Below are 25,000 nucleotides of genomic sequence, written 5' to 3'. Positions count from 1 at the left end.
ATGAGTTGGTTATGTATTTTCAATCTTGCCTAACCTAATTATACATAAGAATACAGAGTTTGTATGTTAGGTCTTACTATAAATCAAATAGAACAGTCATGTATGTCTAATCTGGCCATACCTAACCCAAGTATACATAAGGTTACAGAGGGGTATGTATATTAGGTCTTACTATACACACAAATCAAATAGATGAGATTCCCTTTATAAAGTATACAGAGGTTATGTATTTTGAATCTGGCTGCACTTTACACTATACAGGAGAGTTTATGTATGTTAGGTCTCACTATACACACTAAAATCAAATTGAGAAGTTTTCGTATAGATAAAAAATGATGATAATACAGTTTGTGTGTTTTGATCTGGCTGTACGACAACACATACGTAAAAATACGCGTGCGTGTGTGTGTGTGTATGTTAGGCGTTAAAGTATACACCATAAAATCAAACAAAGGAGTTCCATGTATGATAAATTAAAAAAAAAGTTTGTATTAGGAAAAAATAAATAAACGTCATTTGTATAAGATTAAAAAAAAATAATCCGGAAATACACAAACCGTATAGACACACTTGATTCGATCGTACATTGACGTATTATTAAGGCTGTTACGTGTAGATTTAAGAGTCAGTCAGTCAGTCAGAGAGAGAGAGGCAATGTATATCACTACTAATAAGTAAACAGTAAGGTGTTGCTGTAATATTAACAGTTTTGGTCACCAGTGTATCGCGACTTTCTATTTTGCGTTGGATTTAGTTTGGATTTAAGTGTTTGGGTGTGTTTTTCACCCCCCCCAGCCTTGTGTGTGGCTGCGGGAGAGTGTGGGAGAGTCTGTGAGAGTTTTGAGTGTGTTAAAGATCCCAGGAGAGAGAGAGAGTGAGAGTGTGTCAATAAACTGTTAATGACAATTCTGTGCTTCTCTCTCCTTTATTCCTGTTTTTGAGTCTCTTTCTTGCTTGCTTGATGGGGATTGGTCAAGGTAGGTTGTGTGTGTGTGTGAGACTGTCAAATTTGTATTGTTCTGTTTGTTTAATTTTATGTATACTCTTCACACACACACACACACACACACACACACATTCCACTAATCTACTACTACTCTGGAAAAAAACTATACGTGATTTTCTCTTTTTTTTTATTATTATTGCTGTATTCTTTTCATGCTGTGTTTCTGTACTGACAAATTTTCTTTACCTTTTTTTGTATTTATTATTCATTTGTACACCATAATTATGTCTTGTCTTTCCCGTGTGTGTGTGTGTGTGTGTTAATGTGAAATAGTTGATGAAATATTTGGCTATCAAGATGAAGTTATTATTTCTGTTTTTGTCTTGGCCAGAGATTTAGTGCTGATTCAACACCAACAGATATCAAGACAACGATTCTTGCATCAAGATAGGACACAAGTTGAGAAGATGACAAGAGAAGTGTTAGGGTGCCCAGTGTCAAAAACCAAGCCTGTTTGTCTAGTGTATGTGTGGGTAAGTAAGGTATTCAGGTAGATAAACTCTGGAATTCCCTACCTGCTTCTGTATTTCTCTCTTCCTATGACTTGAACTCTCTCAAGGGGAGGTTTCAAGACACTCATTCCTAAATTTGGACAGTCATTTCAGGACTGGCATCTCAGTGGGCCCTTTTTTATTAATTTAATTTTTTCTCTCTTTTTGTTGTCTGAGGCCACTGCCCTTCTTAAATAAACAAAGGCTGTTCATTCACTTGATATTTACTTCTAATTACATATATTCTATCTATTCTTAAACAAAATGTTTGCTTTTTCAATTCACTTCTTTGCAGTTACCTCTCATTTCTCTGTCTTTATTTACAGTATATACTTAACTTTGTTTTCTGATCTTAAACAACTGTTTGCTTCTTTATTTTTATCTTTGCATTTAACTCTCATTTCTCTGTCTTATAAGCATGTTGGACTTCACTCTTCCTGTCTTAACCCTTTCACTGCTACACATTCTTTTCTCATAATCCCCTGCAACTCTTCAGGCACTTATATTTTGTACTAAAACACAATAATTAGTCCTGTAGCCTAGACAATACAAAATTAATCTCTTATTCTCTCTTTACTTTATCTGCCCATGTAATTAACATTTTCTATACTGCTCTGAATGTTACCAAAAGATGATTATAGCAGTGAAAGAGTTAACTGCTTGTCTCACCCTTTCCTCCCCCTTGAAACACTCTCCTCCTCCCACCACCTACACAAATGATCATGCAGGAAAATGACATAACTCATAAGAAAGTAATTTATTTAAGCACATATATATATAAATCTTTCCTGCCTCCTCCCTACACTTCCAGACACACCCTGGGCATTCCTGTGCTTGTCCCTTTCCTCTGGTGATGAGTGTGGTAGTAAGGAGAGCGACTTCTTTTCATCACCACACAGCACTGCCTGGAGGCCTCGTAGTGAAGTAACAGTGGAGGAAAATGAAAAGAGGAAGAGTAGAAGGAACCGAGTCAAAGTAATTTACAAGTCACCTGCTCTGCTTATCTTAATCAGACAAGAAGTAAAAGGAGGAAGAATGTGACAAAAAGCAAGAGGAACAAGAATAGGAGCTAGGGACTGATACAAAGCAATTAACAAGTCAACACCTGCCATACTTAATTAAACAAGTAGCAGCAGAGAGAAGGATGAATGTGACAAGAGCAAGATGGACAAGAATAGGAGCTAGGAAGAACATGACAAGAGCAAAAGGAATAAGAATAAGAGCTAGGAAGAACATGAAAAAGAGCAAAAGGAGCAAGAAAAGGAACTAGAAACTGATATACAAAGCAGCTCACAAGCCAACACCTGCTCTGCTTATCTTCTTAATGACAAGTAAGATAAAACCCACTTGGTAAATGTTTGTAGCTGATTGAGTGGAGACTACAGAACCATTTTGTGAGTGTATTAGTAAAAACTGTAACAAGAAGGGAAGTTATAGGTATTCATTGTATCAGGAAGTGTAAGGGAATCAAAGAAGTGAAAGATGTGAAGTGTGAAGCTCAAGAGAATGTTGAAGTTACAGGTGTTCTTTGTACCAGTAAATGAATCAAATGTCCAGTGTGAGGCTCAAGTCCATTCCAGTTGGTGGTATCAAAGCATGTAGGGAGGAGGGGAGGGTGAGGGTGCTACAGGTAAAGTCAGTTCAAGTTATGAGGGTAAATTTGAAGCAAGAACTCACACTCTCTTTGCTGGTTAGGCTTCATCCTCTCACCTGACCAGTTGATGTAAAGATGAGTGTGAGTTGTCAGATATTGAGTGGTTCTATCTTGAATGGTGCACACTTTAATAGATTGCCAAGAGGAGATCCATCACACAATTAATTACAAGTTTTTAATCATGGCATTCTATAAGTCATGTCTCATTGATCTACATCCTTGCATTATACAGTTCATCAGGCGAGGTGGGACCGTTTCTTGGATTAGTAAGTGGAGGTTCATCACAAAGTTAGATTACAAAGGATTACATGGAACTCTTGCCTCATTCATTTCCTTGCATCAGCAACAACTCAGGTGAGAGGCAGAGTCTAACTAGCAAAGACTTAGTGGCTTCACTCAGTGTAAATCTACCTTTTAAATTTGAACAGACTGTGGTATTAGGTAATGTGTCCAGATTAACCTCCCTCTCGCAGCACACAGCAGGGCAAAGACCAAGACAGGCTGTGGTAACAAATATACTCGTATATTGGGGCTCAAAGTCACAGAGAACCATAAATACATCACTTAATAGGATTTCTGTACAGTTATCTACAGTAGGTGGACACACACACTCACACACAGTTTTGTCATTACTCTTTTGCTGGCATTTTTATAGGATGTCTGCGTGTGTGTGTGTCCATACCAATTCGTACCAATGGAATATCTTAATCCCTTTCAGATACATGACACCAGCACTTTGCATTAATCTGCTTTATTTACTTGGTACTACAGCCAATACACAAGTAGCAACTGCAACACCTCTACTACTACTATTAAATACACAACTACAACCAATTCTAGAACAATTACATCAATATACACGACTACTACTAAACTTGAGTGAGTGAGTGTGCTGCCAAGTTTTAAATAATTCCTGCAGTGTTCTCTCCTAACAATGAGCATAGTGTGTGTGCCTTGCTCCAACACTCCCCACCACACAAAGCCACAACACACTCCCTCCCAGGACACACCAGGAGGGCAGAGTGGTAAAGGAAACACTTGACTAATCCTCCCTTCACTGGATTATTCTCTTAATTCCCTGATTTCCACTCTTATTAATGTCCAATTCTTCTCATTAACACCTAATTCTTGATCCTCCTCCATGCCAGTCAGTGAATCGCTGGCAAGATGAGACTGCGTAATGACTGTGTGTGCGACGGACAGATGTGCATCGGTGCCAGCCTCCTAGTAAGACCTGATGGCGGGCGGCACGGTGGCACACTCTACGTCATCCAGGGTGTGGTCAATGACGGGCCGGTACCACAGCTTCACCTGCGCATCAGAATACACAGGTTAAGATAATAACTACTGGAGGTGTTGCTTCCTATAACATGTGATGAAATATGAGTTAGGTTGAACAGGCATAAAAATAACTAGTGTGATTAACCTTCTCCCTGCTACCTGTTGTTTTCTATTAATACATTACAACTTTTCAGACACCTATTTTTATGTTGCATGTTAAATACTTTTTTAGTTTAGAAAATACAAAATTAATCTTTTATTCTTTATATGTCTGTGCAAACAAAGAAATATTTCTATGCTGCTCTTTTTGTCATGAGAATACAACCACGGCTTCACCTGCTCCACAGAATAAACAAGGTACTACTGGAGGTATTGCTTTCTATAACTTACATAAAAGAACTGATACTCATGGATGTTTATACTAAAAATGAAGGCATAAAAATAACTGGTGTGATTAAATACAAATATATAATAATACAGAATCAACAGGCTAAGATAAAACCAAAACCTAACTTTATCAATGATGAATTAATTGCTTTCTATAACTGGTGTGATCAAATTCTACAACTGAACATGACAACTCAGGTCACCATAACTTCTCAGGTCACCAAGTTAACCCTTTTGTTGCCATAATTATCCTTATCCTAGCACTGTAAAAACTGTTTACAATGAGATGCAGAAGGAAGAAAACACAAGATTAATTTTGCCTTTTAGGTGGTAGAAATATTTACGAGAGCCTGGCACAAAAATAATGTCTGAAAAGTGATATAGTATTAAAAGAGTAATGAAGCCTCAGAACTCTTCTCCCCAGGTACTTACATCTCCACTCTTGAGGTCGACAGAGGACAGGGTGTGTTTGCGCCAGTGTTCCTCCATGGGCTGGGGTTCCTGGTTCTCTAGAGGCTTGGAATAGTCAAACTCATCATGCCGGTCCTGAAACACACCAGTCATTATGAGCAAGATGTGGCAAGGAGGATGATGCTAAGAGACGAGAATGAGAGCTGTATGAATAGAGCAGGGAGAATTGTGAGAGTGGTGATGTCTTTGTGAGGAGAGGGGCTGTGGTGAGTGACTGTGGTTTGTAAACATACTGTGGGGGTAGATACTGTGGGGTCTGTGTGAGAGAGAGAGAGAGAGAGAGAGAGAGAGAGAGAGAGAGAGAGAGAGAGAGAGAGAGAGAGAGAGAGAGAGAGAGAGAGAGAGAGAGAGAGAGAGAGGGGGGGGGGGGGGGACATTGGGAATACATTTATTTCTTCATGCTTAGATGAATGATCAATGTTTTCTTAGACTGTATTAAAATGAATGGCAAAGTTTGTTTTCTTGACAAAACCTCTTTATTTATAAGACACCAGATTGTGTTTATATAATCCAGCATCTTACAAGCACATCAACTTGAACACAAGCAAGACAGGACCATCAGTTATTGTTACCAGCAATCCTGACACTGAAATGCCTCTCCTAACCCACTTCTCTCCTAGCACCACCACCTTTATCCCCTCTTCACACCACTCATACTCACTCCTCTCCTAGCACCAGCCCCTCTACCCCTCTACACACCACTCCTACACAATCCTCTCCTTGCACTACCCCCTCTTAATACCACTCCTACCTACTTCCCTACTAGTACCACCAGTACTCCCTAATCCAACTACTCTACTCATCCCTTTAATACAACTACTAGCATTAAGTCTTCCCCTCCTTCACCAGTACAGCCACTTACCACCAGCTATCACTTTGAAGTACACACACACTTCTCTCAACTTAACCACTCCACCTGTCCTCACCTAAAAGTCCTCTTACCAACCACTCTATTCTATCCAACAGTACACACACACTCCTTGTCTCACCAACCACCCCATTCCACTGCACCTCATTGTCCTCACCTTGAAGTCCTCCCTGGCATGTGCACCTCTTGACTCCTTCCGTGCCTCGGCTGACACGATGGTCTGCAGGGCGTTGTTCATCAGGTTCTGCAGCTCCAGGGTCTCCACCAAGTCTGTGTTCCATACCATGCCACGATCCACCAGCTGAGGATGGGATTTGTGAGTGGGGATGTTAGCCTGGGTGGTTGTGTTATGTTGGTGTGGGTCTGGGTCTGTCTATTGGTGCATTTTCAGTTTCAGTTGTTTGTTCATCTGTCTGTCTTGTGTTGGTTTGTTTGTCTTCCCTCTATCTGCCTGTCTTTATTGTGTTTGTTTGATCCCACTCTATCTCTGTTTATATTGCCTTTGTTTATTTGTCCTCTCTCTCTCTCTCTCTCTCTCTCTCTCTCTCTCTCTCTCTCTCTCTCTCTCTCTCTCTGCCTGTTTTTATTGTGTGCTTGTCCTGTCTATGTCTTTATTGTGTCTGCTTGTTTGTCTTCTGTGTCTGTCTGTGTTTATATTAGCTGTTTGTTTGTCCTCTCTATCTGTTTACATTATCTTTGTTTGTCTTCCCTCTCTCTGTCTGCCTGTTTTTATTCAGTCTGTTACTTTGTTTATCCTCTCCATCTCTGTCCATCTGCCTGTTTTCATTGTGTGTTTGTTATCTATATATCAATCTGTCCCTTCTTTGCCTTGTATATATCTCTTATCTATAATCTCTAAGGCTATATACCCACAAATCTATCTTTGTCTCCCTTATATCCCGCATCTTTCTGTTCATCTACTTGTCTTATCTCAGTGTCTACCAGTCTTACCCTCTCCCTCTCTCTCCCCATCACTACCTTAATACCAATCTCTCCCTCACCCTCTCTCAATCACTACCTTAATATCATCCATCTTGCCCCACAGTGAAGCCATCTTGTCACAGCCTTCCTTCAGCACGTCGCCAGTCCTGAACACTGCAGCGTGGTTCTGCATTGTCTTCTGCATGTTGAGGCGAATCTCAGCTGTAGACACATTACCGCTAGCAAACCTCAGCTTGTCAATGTTGGCCACAGATGCCTCGCCTGCGTCCTGTGGAGGAGAAAGGGAATGAAGGATGTGTAGGATGATGGCTTAGGGAAACAGTGATAAAGTGGAAAGTGTGGCTGTTGTGGGTATGTATACCCACCAACTGATTACTCACATACACAATCCTGGCCACACTGTACAGGGAAGAGAAGAGAAAGTACAGCTGGCCTCACTGTACAGGGGTGAGCCACACAGCTTGGACAGTTTGGTCAGGAACAAGACTTCTTCACAGCAAATCCCTTCCCTTACCACACCTAACACAACAGTAAAGAGACAAAACTAATGTGTCTTGTGTCTGGTATCTCAGAGAGAAGTTTTTCCTCCTTTTTTGTTTTCCTTGGCCAGTGACCCTCTTACACAAAAAAAAAAAAAAAATCATCACTCAACACTCACGCCTGACAACTCCCCAATGGTGTCTCCTGGCTTGTTCTCTGCAGCGATGGCATGAGCACAAGCCCGGCCAAACACCACCAGATCCAGGAGGGAGTTGGCACCCAGCCGGTTGGCACCATGGACCGAGGCACAGCCAGACTCCCCTGCTGCGTACAGGCCCGGCACCACCTTGTCCTCCTTGCCATCGTATGTGATGACCTGTGTGGGGGAAGATGGACTGGGTAAGGCTGGGCTGAGTGAGGTTGGGTTAGATGAATTAGGTTAGATTAGGTGAGTTTGGGTTAGGTTAGGTTAGGTTAGATTAAGTTAGGTGAGGTTGGGTTGGTTTGACTTGTTTTGGATTGGGTGGGGTTGAATGAGGTTGGATCAGGTGAGGTTGGGTTGAGTTAGGTCAGGTTAGGTTACGATGATTTAGGTCAATTTAAGTGTTCCAGTAAAGTGACCTGCAGATCTACAAGCTGGATGGAGTGATATTACTGAATGCGTGGTTAGGTTAGGTTACCTGTACCAGTGTCCCCCAATTCTCACCTGTCCTTTGTAGCTAGGTTAGTTTGGTTATCTATACTGATTAAGTTAGGTTAGTCATCCCAGCACCTCCCTAGCCTGTGTTGTAATGCAGTTCAGTTAGGTTAGGTTACTGGCACCCCCCACTTTCCTACTTGTCCCTTGTAGTTGGCGGGGATGTGGTGCATAATGAAATCAGGTTAGGCTGCCCATACAAACCTTGAACCTCACCCCTTGAAGTTAGGTTGGGTTACCAGCACCCTACTAGCCTACCTGGCCCTTGAAGTTGGTGGGGATGCCACCCATGTTGTAGTGCACAGTGGGCAGGACAGGGATTGGCTCGCGGGTCACGTCCACACCGGCAAAGATCATGGCTGTCTCCGAGATGCCAGGCAGCCTCTGGGCCAGCTGCTCAGGTGGCAGGTGGTGCAACTGTTGGGGGAGGCAATGAAGTAAAGTTAGGTTAGGTCAGGTTTGGGTCAAGGACAAGATATGGATTCTGGGGCAAGAGTGGGATTATTAAAAAAAAAAGTACAAACTAAAAAGGACATAGAGGGCAGTGGAGAGGTGAGGTGAGGTTATGTCAGGGCAAGATAAAGTTGAGATATATAGTCATGGGCAAGAGTACAAGAGTTAAGAGTATCAAAGAAAGTACAAGAGGAAAAGGACATAGAGAGGTCAAGGGCAAAGAACAAGAGTGGGAGTATAAAAAAAGTACAAAAGGAGGAGGATGAGCTGGTGTGAGAATGGAGCAGGACCTGGTGAGGGGGAGGTCAGGGCCGAGGGTACCAAAGTGGGATCATCACAGAAAGCAGAGCAAGGAAGGACACAGCGGTGCGAGGGGCACCAGGGCAACAACTGGGAGGGCTGTGACCAGACGGTTTAGACCAGATGGTCTAGCAGGGCGCTGGTGGTGTGAGGCGGCCCCTGTGGACACACGTGCTGCACGCCAGTACACTGAGACGTGCAGATCGTGTGTCCACGGGGCAGAGCACACTGCTGCCCTGCTGTGCAGCCACTGTGCAGCCACTCTGCTCAGTGAAGCACTGCACACAGTACACCTGCTTCTGGTGACACAGCCAGACACACTGGACAGGGCAGGGTCTGTGTGGCAGCCCCTGTGGACACACCATCTGCTTGTCATTACACTGAGGATGTGCAGATGATGCATCCACGGGGCAGGGCACACTGCTGCCCTGCTGTGCAGCCAGTACTCAGTGAGGCACTGCACACAGCACATCTGCTTTTGGTGACACAGCCGTACACACTGGACCAGGCATTGGTGGTGTGTGGCGGCCCCTGTGGACACACACTCTGCTCGCCATTACACTGAGGACGTGCAGAGCGTGTGTCCACGAGGCAGACCACACTGGAAGGTGGGTGCGTGATGGATGTCTGCTCATGACCCTCAATCCAGTCACCAACCAGTCACAGCCTGTGCTATATTTACCAACACCAGACCCAGCTGGCACATCACACATGTAAAGGTCCTCAAACTAATAACACACACACACACACACACACACACACACACTAAACAGGCAGCTTCTGGGCCAGCTGTATATGTGAGCTGGGAAAGGTGCAACTCATGCAGCAATCTTGTACAGCCACCTGGTGGGTCTTTCACAGCAGCACACAGCCTCCTCACACCACCACAGCACACAGGATCCCTAAATCACCACAGCACACAGTCTCCTAACACCACCACAAAGCTCCACAGCCACAGCCAGCCACATCAGCCTTCCTTCACTACACACACTGGCTTCCTCACTTATCTCACCTGAACCTTAACACTAAAAAGTTTACCATTATTCTGTTGCACTCTTCCCTTTGTTCTGCCATGCTTCTCTCACTTCTTCCCCACACCCTCCACCCACCCACCCACACACACACACACACACACACACACACAAACACACATACACACACACACTAAAGTAAATATAATGGATAGTAAATATAATGATGTAATGTCAGAGAGGGAGAAATGTCTTTACACACACACACACACACACACACAGTAATACGTATGTGTTTAAACAATAACTTAATATTTGAGGGAAAAAAAAAGTGGGGACATTAGCAAACCAAACAATCCTGCAAAACAGCAGTCACAAGAAAAAAAATAAATAGATAAATAAAAATAATGCAATCCTGTAAATAAATGGATATACAATTACAGGTACACACACACACACAAGAAACTAACACTGACTGAAGGAAAAACTAGACAAATACTGACATAAGAATACATAAGCACTGTGACTCAAACACACACACACACAAACACAACAGAAAAAACAACTAAAAAACAGAGAAAAAACACACAGAAACACAGGAAGGCAGAGTGATGGAAGGGCAACTATCACACGTACAAGAACAAAACACCTCCCACACACCTGTAGGTACACGTGGTCCTTCTCTGGCCCACACCCACGGCCCTCCCTGATCTCGATAGTCATGGAGCGAGAGACAACATCCCTGGAGGCAAGATCCTTGGCCACAGGCGCATACCTCTCCATAAAACGCTCGCCCTCAGAGTTGACCAGATATCCTCCCTCACCCCTGCAGCCCTCCGTCATGAGACAACCCGCACCATAGATACCTGGGGAGATGGTGGATGGGGTGTCAGTAATGGGATGCAGAAGATGGATGGGTGTTAGTGATGGGAAGATGGAGGAAGGGCTTTAGTGACAGGTGGTCAAAGAAGGATGCAATACCAGGGAAGGAATGTAGGAGGTTGGGTAGGAAATGTAGACAGTGGTAGGTAGGACATAATGGATTGAGACGGGGAAAATCTGGTTATAAAATACAGGTATCTTTAAGACGTGCATTCAGTACATATGGGTTTTGGCAAGATGGGAGATGACCTGGAGGTATTGTGTGTGTGTGTGTGTGTGTGTGTGTGTGTGTGTGTGTGTGTGTGTGTGTGTGTGTGTGTGTGTGTGTGTGTGTGTGTGTGTGTGTGTGAGAGAGAGAGATGTACAGAAGATATCATCTATAGCCACAAAAACAGGGACTTAAAACTAACCAACACAATCAGAGAGAGAGAGAGAGAGAGAGAGAGAGAGAGAGAGAGAGAGAGAGAGAGAGAGAGAGAGAGAGAGAGAGAGAGAGAGAGAGAGAGAGAGAGAGAGAGAGAGAGACTTGAAATGATAAAATACACACACACACACACACACACACTCTTACTCACCTGTAGGATGAAACTGCACAAACTCCATATCCTGGCAGGGCAACCCGGCGCGTGCTACCATGGCTGTCCCATCCCCAGTAGAGGTGTGGGCGGAGGTGCAGGAGAAGTAGGCCCTCCCATAACCCCCTGTGGCCAGTACTGTGTTCTTTGACCTGAACCTGGGAGAGAGATGGAGGGATGGTGAAAAATGGGTGGCAGTGTGGGTCTGTCTGTCCATACCGTTGCTGATTTTTTTTTCTTTTAATGTAGGAGCAGCATCAGTCAGGATCAACAAAACTGGAGGAAAACTGTCCCTGAATAGAGTTGAATGCAGTACTCAAAAATGGAAGGTGGAAATACAGAAGCAGACAGGGAGCTCCAGAGTTTGCCAGAGAAAGGAATGAATGATTGAGAATACTGATTAACTCTTGCATTAGAGAGGTGGACAAAATAGGGGTGAGAGAAAGAAGAAAGTCTTGTGCAGCGAGGCCTCAGGAGGAGGGGAGGCATGCAGTTAGCAGGATCAGAAAAGTGGTTGGCATGAAAATAGTAGTAGAAGGTAGCAAGGGATGCAACACTGCAGTGATGAGAAAGAGGCTGAAGACAGTCAGTTAGAGAAGAGGAGATGAAAAGCTTTTGATTCCACTTCTTGATTCTATCCTTCTCTATGTAATTTCATCTTGAGTTTCCTTTCTGACTGTTCTATTGCTGCTGTGGTAGATGGTTACTGTTCTTCTAAGTCTATTAACAGTGGTGTTCCTCAGGGTTCTGTCCTGTCACCCACTCTATTATTTTTCATCTATGATCTTCTAAACCAAACTTCTTGTCCTATCCACTCCTATGAAGAAACCACCCTCCACTTTTCCACGACTTTTTGTAGATGTTCAACCCTTTAGGAATTAAACAGTTCTCGCATGGGAGCCACAGAATGCCTGATTTCTGAATTCTATAAAATTTCTAACTGGGGCAGAGCAAACTTATTATTGCTCAGTGCCTCAAAAACTCAATTCCTCCATCTATCAACTCGGCACAGCCTTCCAGACAACTATTCTCTCTTCTTCATTGACACAACTGTCCCCCCTCTTCTACACTGAACATCCTCAGTTTGTCCTTTACTTATAATCTTAAATGAAAACTCCACATCTCATATCTCTAGCTAAAACAGCTTCTATAATGTTCTGAGTTGTCTTTGCCAGTTTTTCTCATCCTCCCAGCTGCTAACTCTGTCTTATCCGTCCATATATGGAGTATGCTTCACATGTGTTGGGGGTTCCAATCATACCACTCTTTTAGACAGGGTGAAATCAATAGCTTTTCGTCTTATTAACTCCTCTTCCTCTTGATATCTTCTACTGTTATTTTCATGCTAACTGCTCTTCTGATCTTGCTAACTGCATGCCTCCCCTCCTCCCATGGCCTTGCTGCAAAAGACTTCCTTCTTTCTCTCACCCCTATTCTGTCCACCTCTCTAATGCAAGAGTAAACAGTATTCTCACCTCTATTCTATCCACCTCTCCCTCTCTAATGCAAGAGTTAACCAGTATTCTCAATCATTCATTCCTTTCTCTTATAAATTCTGGAACTCCCTGCCTCCTCCTGTATTTCCTCCTTCCTATGACTTGAACTCTTTCAGGAGGGAGGTTCCAACAAACTTATTCTTCAATTTTTGACAACTGCCACCTCAGTGGACCTATTTTTTATTGTATTTTTGTTGCTCTTGGACAGTGCCCCTCTTACATGGGAGAGAGAGAGAGAGAGAGAGAGAGAGAGAGAGAGAGAGAGAGAGAGAGAGAGAGAGAGAGAGAGAGAGAGAGAGAGAGAGAGAGAGAGAGAGAGAGAGAGAGAGAGAGAGAGAGAGAGAGAGAGAGAGAGAGGATTAAAACCTTGTTCCACTCTAGATTACTTTTTAAATGCTTATTTAAACTGATTTACAAATAAATATGAAGAATAAAGAAAATAAATAAACCCTCCCAAAAAAAATAAAAACCCCATTAACAAAAATGGCATGTTGGGTTTATTTAAAAAAAGAACCTAGGTTTTTTTTCCAACCCTGGCAGTCACTGCTCAGCAAGGCACTGCACACAGCACACCTGCTTCTGGTGACACAGCCAGACACAATGGACAGGGCAGCAGCCCCTGTGGCCACACCATCTGCTTGCTGTTACACTAAGGACAAGCAGATGGTGTGCCCACAGGGCAGGGCACATTGCTGCCCTGCTGTGCAGCCAGTGTGCTCATTGAGGCGCTGCACACAGCACGTCTGCTTCTGATGACACAGCCAGACACACACACACATCTAATGAAACCATGCACGATGTGTTGCTGTCTGCTTTTATTGTGTTAGTCCGTTTGTCCTCTCTGTCTGTCTGTCCTTTTCTCTTTTTCCTCACACACTCCTTCCCTGCACCCCATCCCTCTGTCCCCTTACCTGTGGATGGAGCCGTCCTCGAGGCACAGGGCTACAACGCCGCGGCACTCCCCATCCTCCATCAGCAGGTCGAGGGCAAAGTACTCAATGAAGTAGTTGCAGTCGTACTTGAGGGATTGGCCATACAGGGTGTGCAGGAGGGAGTGGCCAGTGCGATCAGCCACACAGCAGCATCTGAGGAAGGGAGGAAGGGCGGATGTATGTGATGATATGAGGCATAAAAGTGTGGCATGTTGAGCCTATATTTAAGTGCTATATTAATTATAGGCTGAATAACAAAAGACGAAGTAGAAAGAGGAGATAAGGTGAACACAAACTAGAAAAAGGTTATACTAGAGGTACAATGAAGGTGTGGTGACTCTGCATTGAAGTGTTATGTTAAAGCCAGAATTAAAGAAAAGAAAAGAAAAAAGAAGAAAGAAATCACCTTTTTCCTCCTCTTATTCCTCCTACCACATTCTTCCCTCCTCACCCAATCCCCTTCCCTTCCTCCTCCAATCTTTCCTCTCCTCCTCCTCCTCCTCTAATAACACATTCCCCTTTCTTCTCTCCTCCAATCATTTTCTCTTCCCCTCCATTTACCTTGTCTTCCTTCCCTTCCAATATTCTTTCCTCTCCTCCAATGACTTCCTCCCCTTCCCTACACCAATTACTGCCTCCCTTTTTCTCCCCTCTTCCTCCCCCTTGCAAACCCTTCCCCCTTCTCACCTGTGTGCCTGACCCCCCTTGCCGAAGTTGTAGCTCTGTCCTCCAAAGGCTCGCTGGTAGATCTTGCCGTCAGGAGTGCGGCTAAAGGGCATGCCTGGAACGGAGGAGGGTCAGGTCACAACAATAAAAGCAATGTGTGTTATCTCTATAAGTATCTACAAGAAAGAGGGATGAAAAGGACTGATTTGATTATTTCTAGCTGGTACGATCTCTGGCAATGGCTACAGGGCAAGAAAAAAATGTCAGAGTTGTTTGTAATCAAGGAAACATGTGACATAGCAGTGGAAGGGTTAAGTCATAATTGTGGTTGTGGTGATGAGTTTTCATTATAGTGATAGTAGTAGTAGTAGTAGTAGTAGTAGTAGTAGTAGTAGTAGTAGTAGTAGTAGTAGTAGTAGTAGTAGTAGTAGTAGTAGTGCTGGTGGTGGTAAACAGAGTGATATAATTCAAGTGACAAAGAACACATATTATGAAAAAAAATCTCAATTTACAACATCCAGAGACTGATTCTTACCCTGCACCTTCCCCAACCATGCCACAGCAGATGCAGGGCACACCTATAGCAAGGCCCTGCACCACACACTGGCTTACTCCCATCCCTTCATGAGACTGTCCACACCAATACCATTACTCACACACACACACACACACACACACACACACACACACACCATAGTTCTCCAGCTCAATGACAGCCTTGGGAGCCTCTCTGGTCATGTAGTGGATGGCATCTTGGTCACCCAGCCAGTCTGACCCCTTCACTGTGTCATACATGTGCCACACCCAGTTGTCCGGCTGTGGGGCAAGGCAAGGTTAGGTCAGGTTAGGTGGTGGCAAGTAAAACTATCACCTTTTTCATTCATTACCAAAAGAACACAAGGGTTGGTGCAGGAAGCCATCAGGCCTACACATGGCAGTCCCTGTATGAAACATGCCTGCCTATTTCCACCTGTCATCCCTAGCCATTCATTTGTCTAGTCTTCTTTTAAAGCTCTCTATTGACTCGGCACTAACAACCTGATTACTGATTCCATTCCATTAATCCACCACTCTATATGAGAACTAATTGCTTTCTATCACTTTTTAAAATCTTGTCATATCCTCACTATTGATCCTAAAAATTTTGTATACATCACCCTTGTCACATCCCTCCAATCACCTCTTGCTTCCTCTCTATTTGCAATGTTGCCCTTTCCTCCCTACTCTAATAACCTTCTCTCCTTCCTGTCCTTTCAGTCAACCCTCATCCACCTCTTACTGCACACATCACTCACATACACTACTCACAAGTACCACAGAGAGACTTACAACCACACCCACCTCTCACCCCCAAACACTACTCCTGTACACTCCTCACAAATACCACAGAGACACAAGGCCCAAGCACCCCTCACCTCCATGTTGCCCAGCGCTGCGTTGATGCCTCCCTGTGCTGCGACAGTGTGAGAGCGAGTGGGGAAGAGCTTGCTGATGACGGCCGTCCTGAAGCCCTCCTGCACCAGCCCGAAGGCCGCCCGCAGACCAGCACCGCCTGCCCCCACCACCACAGCATCGTAAGTGTGGTCCACTACCGGGTAATCGCGACTCAGCTGTGTATAGGTGGGTGGATGAGTGGATGGGTGGTGAGGTGACAGAAAAATATAAAACAGTGAACTCTCCATTTGTACAAGACCCATATACGTTTTCACTTTAACCCTTTCAGTGCGATATGGAACAATTAACAGCACCAGAAGTAATGCATGAAATCTTTAAAAGCATCTACAAAAAAGAAGGGGATTTAAAAAAAAAATAGATTTTGTAATTTCTACCCAGTTAAAATAAAAGACTGGAGGTGGCTGTACAAATAAAGGTGTCTCAGAGTGATTAGTAATTAAGGAAAGATGTACCAAATAGTAGTCAAAGGGTTAAGTGGCATCTTTAGGAACATAACCCTAATGTGAATGGAAAGCTTGCTGTATGAAAAAAGAAAAAAAAAAAAAAAAAAAGAATAAAAAATACATTGCAAGGCTGTCTCCCCAAAAACAGAGGCAGCCAAGGCAAAATACACAACTCTTACACTCACACCACTCTCAGCTCCCTGGCCTGGCTCAGAGGAAAAAGGCACCTACTCCTGCCCTCACTTTACAGGACCAACTTTACAGGACCAGCCAAAAATAATGGGGAAAAAAAAAAAAATAAATAAAAATACTTATCTATATACCAGGCTGGCAATCCAATGTGAGATGGTGTACACACACACACACACACACACACACACACACACACACACACACACACACACACACACACACACTTGAAGCCCTGTCAAAAAATAGAAAAAACTGCTTCCCTGATAGATGTGCATTTGTGTTTAAAAATGATCAGCCATTCTCAAGATACAAACAGACATTCAGAACAGCTGCATCCTGGCCTGCATTCAACACTGTTTCTCCTGTTAACAATACAGAAACCTTGTTAATCTGTCACTGGAACAATAAAAATACCCTTAAAAATCCACATCAGTTCAAGTAAAGCCTTTGGAGGGTGTTTCTCCTGTTCATAATGTAGAAACACCCTCACAAACTTGTCATTTCAATTAGAGCCTGTGCAAAGAGTATTTCTCCTGTTCATAATGTAGAAATCTTGTTAATCCATTACTAGAACCACAGAAACACCCTTGAAAACCTGTCACTTTAATTTACCCTTGAAAACCTGTGTCACTTTAATTTGAGCCTTTAGAAAGTGTTTGTCCTGTTAATAATGTAAAAATCTAAATCTGTCACTAGAATCATAGAAACACCCTTGAAAACTTGTGTCACTTTCATTAGAGCCTTTGGAAAGGGTGTTTGTTCTGCTAATAATGTATAATCTTGTTAATCTGTCACTAGAATCATAGAAACACCCCAGAAAACCTGTGTCACTTTCATTAGAGGCTTTGGAAAGAGTGTCAGTCAAGTTAATAATGTAGAAATCTTAATCTGTCACTACAACCATAAGCACCTTTAAAAACCTGTGCCACTTTAATAAGAGCCTTTGGAAAGTGTTTGTCCAGTTGATAATGTAAAAATATTGTTAATCTGTCACTAGAATCATAAAAAACCTCCTTGAAAATCCACATCATTTCAACTAGAACCTTTGAGAAGTGGAGGTGCATCATGGAAGTGTTTTACAATGTGGTCCTGAGTGACAGCTGAGAACGTGGTCCCTTGCCTCACCTGGTCAGTGGATGCCTTGGCACTGCTCCTCCTGCCATCCATGGTGAAGTGCAGGCCCCGTATGGAGGTCTGGGCTGCTGGCCGACTCAGTGCAGCCACCTGTGTGTGTGTCAGGTATGAGTGGTGATGATGGTGGCCAGTTGAAAGTAATAGGGAAACACAGGAGGTAATGGTGGTGGTGGTGGTGAAAGTAATAGAGATAAAGCAAGGGATATGATACGCAGGCTTGTCTTAAGAAAATATACAACTATCTGACCTTTTTTTTTTACAATATTTAGTGGTCTTCCTTCATTGTATATTTGGTGTGAGTGGCCACAAGCACAGAACATCATTCCCCACACCTTCCCAGTCCATCACATCATCAAATTACTGGTGAGTCAAGGTGAAAAATGCAAAAATGTGAAGGCAGATAAAGAAAATTAACTTTTAAGTCATGTTAGTTTTGGACAGAAATTATTGTAGACTTTATATTTTGTTGTTTTTGCATCAATTTGTCATTGCTCGGGCTGTGTCGTTTTCCTTCAATTGCAAGTCAGTTCAGCATTCACTTTAGCAATAAAGTAGCACAAATAGAAATTAACTATACATAAATTATGGAAAGTGAGGGAAAAGAGAATAGATGAAACAATATAACAACAGGAACCAATGAAGAGTGAATAAATGGGAAGACAAAGACACAGACAGAATAATTATCTCGAGTCCTTTCCCAGCCTTATTACTGCTCTGTTCTCTTCCTTTAGATACACCTAAAATCTAAATATTAGATTGGGGTAAGTGTATTTGTCCTTAGGGGGGGTCCAGCTCCCCAGTTATTGTTATGTTAGGTAATGCTACGTTAGGTTATTAAGAGGATCCAGTTCGGTAATGTTTTATAAAAGTCGATGGCAACTAACCTAACCCAACCTAACATTACTTAACCTAACCTAACCTGGGGATGGTGAAAGCAACAGGGAAACACAAAAGGTAATGGGTAGGTGGTGATGATGATGATGATGATGATGATGATGATGATGATGATGATGATGATGATGATGATGATGAAGATGGTGATGGTAGTGGTAGTGGTGAGATGAAAGCAACAGGGAAAAACCAAAGGACATAATATGCATGTCAAAATAGAATATACAACCATCTGAACATTTTTTTACTATTTTCTCTGGTCATTACATTACATTATCTACCCAGACCCTTCCCCCTTCAGAACACAAACCTAACCTAGCATTACCTCACTTAACTGCAGACCTGGATCCCCTTAGGGACAGGGGCACTTCATCCCCACCTCATATTAACGTTTTAGGTGTCTCTAAAGGCATATACAAAAGAATGGAAGAAAATAGAAAAAATAGAAAATAAGGGAAAGGAGTCTCCCAAGGTCACTCTCCTCACCCCAGCAATGAAATGAACTGAGTAGTGACATGTTTGTATGTGTGTTTTTATGTATGTTTGGTGTGCATTATGGTGATGGGAAATAAGGTATTCTCCCACAACGCCTCAAGCATGCGTCATATTGGTGGATATTTGAGTCACTCTTCAAGAAAACTGCATTCTTCCTTAATTGATGTAGAGTTATACCATATTATAACAATATTATACAAACAATTATAAGAGAAAGACGGTTGTACTGAGAACTAATATGAGCCGTGAAAATTATAAAATACTGTTTTCTAATGTATCTCGTTATTAAATGTATTAAATGGCATAATGGCTGCCCTCTGTGACACACCTGACATCCGCACAAGTGCTGCACACATGACCTTCAAAGTTACACAAGAGGTTATACAACGGTGGCAACCTGACAAATCAAAGCAATATATAACAAAACTTACGAAGCTTACCCTTGCTACCACAGGAAACAGCTAAATATGGCGCCACAACCCTCGAGAAATCACAAATACATGAAAAGTTATACAAGTGTTACACAAGTGTGTCAAACTGACAAAGCTGTTCATTATTTAACCAAATGCATCAGACATAAAAATTTACGAGTTTACCCTGAAAACGATAAATATGGCGCCACCACCCTTAAGAAATTACTAAAAGTTATATAAGGGTGTTATATAACTGACAAACTCGTGACCCATTGTATTGTTTAAGAAACTACTGCACTAGATACCAAAATTTACGAAACTTGTCCTTACTGTTACTGAAAACCGCTAAATATGGCGCCACAACCTTTGAGAAATCACAAATATACGAAAGATTATGCAAGTGTTAAACAAGTGACACTCGTGACCCACAGCACTATTCATGAAACTACTCCAATATTTAACAAAGTAAGCTAGACAGGAGGATGCACATTTAACTAGAGACGAACAAACTGACGTACCAAGACTTGCGCATTAGAAGACGGGAAAGCACTTACAAGTGAATAAATGACGGTGAACAAACTAATAAACGAAACAAATTAAGAAAACAGACAACAATACGACTCCACAAGGAAAAAATAAAGAATAAAAGAACGCAATAAACATCTAGCAACATTTTTTTTATTACTACCATTATTGCTATCTCATTCCATAACACAATCCTGACCTGACTACTGTGACTATCTAGGAGAGAGAGAGAGAGAGAGAGAGAGAGAGAGAGAGAGAGAGAGAGAGAGAGAGAGAGAGAGAGAGAGAGAGAGAGAGAGAGAGAGAGAGAAAGCACGGCTGGAAAAGCAGGCAGACAGACAGACAGCGGTAAGACAGAACCTCCCTACCACCCTTCCTCTCCCTCTGCTCTCACTCCCACTCTCCATACACTCTCACCAGGGAGGACTGCAGGCCCCTAGCAGCCAGTTTGCCCGAAGCTTTGAGAGGCAAGGCCATGGTGGAGGCGAGCAGCAGCGTGTATCTCTCCCCCAGACCGCGTAACACTGAGGTCCGCCGGTTGCTGTTTGCTTTATGTAACTTCCTTTAGGTATATCTCCCAATCGGGACTAAAATATTTCCCTTAACGTCTTTGTTAATATATCATTTCAAACACACCTTACTATCGGAAAAATATAATAAATGTTTTAAATTTGTTTTTCTGTTTATAAAACTTTGAATTACAAGGAGTAAATATATGTAGACATTTTATTAGGATAAGCTAAAACGCACCTTACAAAACCACATTCTGACCTGCGCAATGCGTCATATTCTTACATAAAATAATTTTTATATACCCAGAACATGACTATTTAGTGTATATACATACACTAAGGAGCTCACCCTTCAATACACACCTCATAATGAGTCTCAAAGTTTAATAAAAAAGATTATTTGACATTTTTTTTTCAAGTTGGTGTGTGGATGGGGCGCGCATGATACATTGTTATGGTACGGCAGCACTTAGAAGTCTTACCTAACACTTAAAAAAAAAAACTGTGGTTATTCAACATTTCACGTGTGTTTTCATGATGTTTCATGGTGAACTGCGAAGGATTAGTGAGGAAAACACGAGTGAGATACCTGCTAAACCGTTATTTGTGGCTTTTGAGAAGATAATATAGATTGTTATGAAAACTAATTAAGATGACATGTAGATAAAAAAAAAAAAAGAAAAAGAAAAACGTCCATAAAAATGGAAAATAAAGTAAATGAAAAATAATATACACAGGGAAGACAAATAAAGGAATGTTGAAAGAATAGGAATCGTTAATGATTTTGTCACGAGTGTTAAGTAATCAACAGTTATAAGATATTACATACCTGCCCCAGCTTTACTCAAAAAAAAAAAAAACATCAAAACTCCAATAATTTTCAGCAGAGCCTGTTAAACTCCAATAACTTCCACAAGAACCTATCAAACCATCACAATAATCACGAAAATATCCTTGAAAACCTCTTACCACTTCCACTGGAGCCTTTTAAATCCTTCAAACCCCCAATAGCACTCACTAAAACCTGTTAAACTTCAGTAACTTCCAGATTTTCCATAGAACTTATCATAGTTTCACTTAAGTCTTGCAAATCCTGAAAAGCTCAATAACTTCCACTAAAGGCTCCAACACGATCACTACAACCATGGAAGCATCAGTAACTCCCCACTATAGTCTGTCAAAGCATCACTACAACCACGAAAAATAATAATGATAATAATAATAATAATAATAATAATAATAATAATAATAATAATAATAATAATAGTAATAATAATAATAATAACCTCCACTAGAATGACTTGACCAGTAATTTTCAAACTGCGCCGCGGCTATCCCCCAAGTGCGCCACGTAATTTTCATCGATAAGTATACACAGGGCCGCCCCCAAAGCATGTAAACAAATACTCTGTGTTTATATTCCTTGGCCGCCCCTGACCAAATTTGGGCTCTAAGCGAAATTTCATTTGCCCCCCTCTACTTCTCCCCTTCCTAAATGTATCATAGGTACAAAATGACCGTATAACGACTGTTATATGAAAAACCTTTATTAGTAGTAACAAATGTACTGTCATTATAGATACAGTAGTTTGGCTGTACGAGTCAAATGAAATAGAAAAATTAGCCTTAAATCTAAAGAATGTAAATTTAACAGCTTCAATCTCGCCTCGTAAGGAATACTCGTCATTCCCTGTATCCTTTTAGTTATTCTCCTTTGTACTGATTTTGGCATACTTATATCCTTCCTGTAATATGGGTATCAGAACTGCACAGCGTAGTCTAGATCAGGTCTGACCAGCGCCAAGTATAACTTTAATATTACTTCGGGCCTTCTACTTTTAACACTCCCAAAAATTAATCCTAATACTCTATTTTCCCTGTTTCTGGCCTCTATGCATTGCTTTCCTAGACGGAGTTCAGAGCTAACTATAACTCCTAAATCTTTCTCGAACCCTGTACCTACCAGAGTTTCGTTGTTTATTGTGTACCTACTGTGTGGGTTTCCTCTACCTACGCTAAGCACTTTGCATTTGTTGGTATTAAACTGCATTTGCCATCTGTCCGTCCATTCGTTCATCCTATCTCAATCTGCCTGCAAGGCGATGGCATTCGATTCTGACCTAATTAATCTACCTATCTTTGTGACATCCGAAAATTTACTAAGATCACTATTAATTCCACTATCCAAGTCATTGATATATATTAAAAACAACAATGGCCCTAATACTGATCCCTGTGGCACCCCACTAATTACTTGATCCCACTCAGATTTAGAGCCGTTTATTACAACTCTCTGTCGCCTGTCGCTTAGCCAGCCTAACACCTTCCCATCTATCTCGTGTGCCCTACCCTCTTTCAGGAGCCTCTAATGGGGTACCTTGTCAAACGCTTCACTAAAGTCCAGATATAAGATGTCATAACTATCACCATTATCTGCTGCCTCGTACACTTTACTGTAAACACTTAACAAGTTCGTCAGGCAAGACTTCCCCTTCGTGAAGCCATGCTGGGACTGATTTATCAAGTTATGTTTGTCTAACTGTTCCCTAATGTTCCTCGCTATTATTGACTCCATTATTTTACCTACAACATAAGTTAAGCTGACAGGTCTATAATTAGACGTTAAAGTTTTATCTCCTATCTTAAACATGGGTACTACATTAGAATGCCTCCACATTACTGGTGCCTCACCTGACTCATGTGATTTCCTAAAGACAGAAACTATGGTTCACTAATAACCTCTGTGCATTCTGCAGTAGACCCTTGAAAAAAAAAAAAAAAAACAGTAACTTCCATTAAACTCAAGCAATGTTTCCCAGCCTATGGATAATTACCCAGAAGTGAGTAATTTGGATAATTTGAGTGGTAATGCAAGGCTGAGAATAAAAGCAACTCATATTGTTAAAAAAAAAAGTGTGAGTATGTGTGAATGTATATGTGCGAAAATGTAATTGTTTGTGCAGTGTGGGTGTGACAGAACAAAGGGAGAGGAAGACGGACGCGTCTCATACAAAGAGGTTTAATAAATCTTTATCAAACCTCCTATTAATCTCATACGTGACAAGCGGCAAGCGGTGGGCGGCTGGGCGCGGCGGTGAGTCACCGAGACATAGGGGAGAAGTGCGTCGCCTGCCGGAGTGCGGTTCCCTGCTGTGCCCTGCTCTCCATCGCCTTTGTGAGTGATGAGCCTTTCCTGTGCCACTGCAGCCGCATATGGACAGTGGCGTGCACAGACAGTGACGTGCACAGACAGTGGCGTGTGGTGAGGAGACTACTTGAGGCGTGCCTGAGGGGAGGTTCAGTGCCTGCCTGGCCTGCGGGGTGCCTGGCTGCCTGCCGGAGTGACAGGTATTGCGTCCCTGCACTGTGCCTTGTGTCTCGCCTTTGTATGTTTGTATGTCTGTCCTGTGCACAGTCCATGTATGCTTGCACTCTGTTCAAGCACATATGTGACACATCATATTATCCATAAAAGAAAACTGTAAAAAAACGAAGGAAATGGACGCTAAATGTGGGAGACCATTCTATTTACAAGTTACCAAGTGAACGTGATGTATGGACCGGTTTTCTCACACAGCCGTGACCACTCACATCATAACACTCAGCGACTATTTTGTACATTCTTTAGACAATGTCTTGCAGTGATATGATTTTTTCATTTCACTTTCACACTCACTCATTATCGTCCTGACGTGAACAGACTGCAAGCATCACGGCCTGAGTGATGCTGCGCCTTCTGTCCCGGGCCTCACTGCGTCACGGGGTCCCCCGCCCCGCTCGGCTGGCTGCCGGGCATCCTGAGGGCGCGGCGCAGCAACACTCAGGACTAACACAACTGTAAATTATAGGAAATTGGGACTTTGGGATTTATAATGGAATATCTCAAAATTTATAAATAAAGAAAAAAGTTGTCAAGTCTGCTTGAGATGCCCGACGCGGGCGGTGCACTGGCGGCGGCTGACTGGCTAGCTGGACCCACACAGGCTGACGCTCATGGAGTGATGGCTGTCAGCCGTCTGCCGCGGTTCCTTACATCAGTCTCTGTACAAAGCCCATTAAAGTTGTGGTTTGTTCTCTTCAGCGTGAGTAGAGCCTGACAAAACATCACTACAACTACGAAAACACCCTGGTAAAATCCCAATAACTTCCAATGAACCCTTAAAAATCCCAATAACTTCCAATGAACCCTTGAAAATCCCAATAACTTCCACTAAACCACGAAAACACCCTGGAAAAAATCCAAAAACCTCCACTGAACTCTTCAAAACCCCAGTAACTCCCACCAGTCTGTCAAAACATCACTACAACCACGAAAAGATCCTTCAAAACCCCGATAACTTCCACTGCACCCTTGAAAACCCCAATAATTCGCAGTATCCGCCACTTCA

The 25,000-nt window shown here is 42.4% G+C and overlaps 2 protein-coding genes across 2 annotated transcripts in view; one reads left to right on the top strand and one right to left on the bottom strand.

Moving 5' to 3' along the window:
• LOC135094169 (protein GDAP2 homolog) overlaps positions 1-906 on the top strand; it is a 45,780-nt gene extending 44,874 nt beyond the window's left edge. Inside the window, 1 exon segment of the mRNA XM_063994017.1 lies at positions 1-906. This exon segment is cut by the window's left edge and continues 6,482 nt beyond it. The gene's annotated coding sequence lies outside the window, so the exon portion shown is untranslated.
• Positions 907-3,886: 2,980 nt separating this feature from the next.
• Positions 3,887-20,674, bottom strand: LOC135094167 (succinate dehydrogenase [ubiquinone] flavoprotein subunit, mitochondrial-like). Its single transcript, XM_063994011.1, has 14 exons — positions 20,518-20,674; positions 17,768-17,866; positions 15,968-16,162; positions 15,245-15,368; positions 14,574-14,667; positions 13,866-14,039; positions 11,459-11,616; positions 10,662-10,867; positions 8,536-8,694; positions 7,759-7,956; positions 7,177-7,368; positions 6,316-6,459; positions 5,252-5,365; positions 3,887-4,462 (listed from the first exon to the last, which is right to left on the bottom strand). Exons 1-14 carry the CDS (start codon positions 20,575-20,577, stop codon positions 4,376-4,378), a joined length of 2,004 nt encoding a protein of 667 aa, XP_063850081.1. The 5' UTR covers positions 20,578-20,674; the 3' UTR covers positions 3,887-4,375.
• Positions 20,675-25,000: the final 4,326 nt, after the last annotated feature.

Source organism: Scylla paramamosain, chromosome 44, assembly GCF_035594125.1.
Source record: "Scylla paramamosain isolate STU-SP2022 chromosome 44, ASM3559412v1, whole genome shotgun sequence".
Classification (NCBI taxonomy): domain Eukaryota; kingdom Metazoa; phylum Arthropoda; class Malacostraca; order Decapoda; family Portunidae; genus Scylla; species Scylla paramamosain.
The sequence above is the reverse complement of the archived record's forward strand: the minus strand, read 5'-3'. Positions and strand labels throughout refer to the sequence as shown.

Excerpts from the sequence above, each read along its gene's own strand:
- LOC135094167 (XM_063994011.1), bottom strand. The coding sequence starts at position 20,577 with ATGGCCTTGCCTCTCAAAGCTTCGGGCAAACTGGCTGCTAGGGGCCTG. Across the intron at positions 8,695-10,661 it reads AGGACCACGTGTACCTACAG|TTGCACCACCTGCCACCTGA; the intron begins GTGTGTGGGAGG and ends CTCCCCCAACAG. Across the intron at positions 7,369-7,758 it reads CCATTGGGGAGTTGTCAGGC|GACGCAGGCGAGGCATCTGT; the intron begins GTGAGTGTTGAG and ends TCTCCTCCACAG.